At 38.5% G+C, this 2,731-nt stretch overlaps 1 protein-coding gene across 1 annotated transcript; it reads left to right on the forward strand.

Annotated features, from left to right (window-relative positions):
* Nucleotides 1–468: 468 nt before the first annotated feature.
* Nucleotides 469–2,470, forward strand: LOC140946896 (uncharacterized). Its single transcript, XM_073396002.1, has one exon. It carries the CDS (start codon nucleotides 535–537, stop codon nucleotides 1,393–1,395), a length of 861 nt encoding a protein of 286 aa, XP_073252103.1. The 5' UTR covers nucleotides 469–534; the 3' UTR covers nucleotides 1,396–2,470.
* The last annotated feature ends 261 nt before the right edge of the window (nucleotides 2,471–2,731 follow it).

Consider the following 2,731-nt stretch of genomic DNA (forward strand, 5'->3'; position numbering starts at 1 on the left):
TCAGCTATTTGACTGTAACTATACTCTCTGTTAGACGGACACCTTTCTAAGACAGACAACGGACACTTTTCAAACCATCAACGGACAATTGAGAAGTGCTTTATGTAGTGGGAAACCACCTCAGACCAGAAAAGTAGCTGCTCTACATGACACTAAATTGCAAAATGTTTGAGGGTATACTGTTACACATTTAGACCAAGAAGCCGTGAACTTATACTTGTCATGAACGTTTGATCATGATTGCACAATAAGAAAATAGTTCCACTTTCCTGTTACAATGTTCCAGTCATAATCTGTTTGGAACAAGTTAAACAGACGAGGTCGTGTGTTCATTGCTAATAGGTACAGCTTTTCTGGTAAAGCCACGTTATCTCGAATCTCCGGACACCTCTCTAAGATGGACAGTTAGTACCGGGGCCCCGAAAGTGTTCTTCTTAGAGAGAGTCAGGGTTAGGGTTAGGGTTAACCACGTGATGTGGTTAAGATGGACGGCCGTGTGTTTAAGTGCTCCGCGTAACATTTCGTAAATTTCTGATGTTTAAGTGTTCCTTCTGCTTTTTTCTATTTGTTTTGTTATCTTGTTTCGTGTGTCACATTATGCCTGAGTCTATTGCCAACCTAAAGAGAGAAAATAACGATCTCAAATCTAAAGTTTCAACGTTAACGGAGGAGATTTCAAGACTAAAAGACTTATTTCAACAACAAAGCAGCAGTGCCGCCCCTTCTGCTAAAGAAAAATCTCACAGCCTTGAATTCCTAAGCAAGGAATATGATGACTTTCTTCTCTTCAAAACCACTGCCAACAAAGAGCTGCAACGACTAAGTTCACAACTCTCACAGGTCAAGGCCAGGGTGGACGCCATTGCCAACGCCATCGATGAATTCCAAGAATATAGCTTTCAATACAATGTTAAAATTGTCGGTGTTCCCGAGGTGTGTTCTGACGAAGCGGCTTCAACAACAAGTAAGCTTTGTGTAAAATTGTTTAAAGAAATGGGAGAGAATATATCAATCCAAGATATTGACACTGCCCATCGTGTCCCGCAAAGAAACAACGCCGGAAATCCAAAGCCTATAGTCTGCAGATTCGTGAGACGGCTGGTTAAGGAATCTCTAATGTCTCATCGGAAAGAAATTAGCAATGTAACCCCAGCTGCGGTTGGTCTACCAGAAGGGTCTTCATTGTCTTCGGCCAGAATTTACGATCATCTTTCACCAAGAATGCAAGCAGTCCTATTCCAGGCTAAAAGAGTTAAAGAAGAGCTCCACTATCAATATTGCTGGTCAAAGGGTCCCGTTATTTGTTTACGAAAAGACTCCACATCGCGGATAATCAAGCTCAAGAGCATGGCGGACCTCGACGAACTTAAACGTAAATTGGCCATTGAAGGTTAGATTTTACTAAAAATGTCTATTGTACACGATAAAAAATGACTTCTCACAAAACAAAGAAACAGTGCGAGATCGAAAATAAGACCTTACTCGCGCAATTACCATATTATAACTGTAAAGTCCTGACTTCTGCCCACCCACAGTTTAATAGTTTAATTGATGATAATCGACCTTCTAGAAAATTGCTAGATTCTCTCAGTAGTCTCTACGACCTTAGTGTATTCCAGCTAAACTCTCTTGATAAACATATTGATCCTGATATAAATCTCTCCTCAAACAAAATACGCTCAAAATATTATTCCCCACACAGCTTTGCGCAGTTTATTGACAGCAAACAGTTGCAATCAAAAATCTCCTTTTTACATACAAATATACGTAGCTTAAAGAAAAATTTTGAAGAATTTCAACATCATGTTTTAAGTGAAATGAATTTCCGTTTTACTATTATTGGTGTAACAGAAACTCGTATATGCGATCGTGAATGTAGTTTTAATTTTGTACCAGAATTACCAGGATACTGTTTTGAATCGGTCCCAACACCTTTATCTGCCGGTGGTGTTGGCCTGTTCATTGATCAAAATTGTAAATACCGCGTCCTTGAACGAGTCTCCAATTCTTGCTATCAAGCCCTATGGATTGAACTTCATCTGCCTAACAATAAGAAATCTGTATGTGGTGTTACTTATAGGCAACACAATAACGCTAATGAGTTTCTAGAATACTTGACAGATTTTCTTGAACGGCAATGCCGTCAAAAACAAAATATTTTTCTCATGGGAGACTTCAACATAGATCTGTTAAAATATGAAACTTGTAGTTACACACAAACCTTGCTCCAAACAATGCAAAGTTTTTCAATGTTCCCAGTGGTTGATAAGCCGACTAGAGTCTATGGTAATTCAGCAACTTTAATTGACAATATTTTCATAAATAATCCAGAGAATAATATGGTCAGCGGCAATATCGTGTCCGATACAACAGATCACTTCTCTCAGATGTGCATATTAACGTCGCACTGTAAACCATTCTTTCCAAACAACAAAACTAAGGTTCGTGACTACTCTACCTTCAATGCAAAGTCTTTCATTGACGACTTGCAGAAGATTAATTGGAATAATATTTGCAAACATATCGATGCTAATCAATCGTTCTCCAGGTTTTACAAATGCGTCAACAAGACAATTAACAAACACGCTCCTTTAAGAAGTATATCCAATCGTAAACAAAAATTCCTTGCTAAACCATGGCTGACTGCGGGTTTAAGAAAATCAATCAGGGTAAAGAATAACCTCTTCTATACCTCAGACCGTGACAAATACAAATTATACAGAAATAAAAT

Source organism: Porites lutea, chromosome 8, assembly GCF_958299795.1.
Source record: "Porites lutea chromosome 8, jaPorLute2.1, whole genome shotgun sequence".
Lineage (NCBI taxonomy): Eukaryota > Metazoa > Cnidaria > Anthozoa > Scleractinia > Poritidae > Porites > Porites lutea.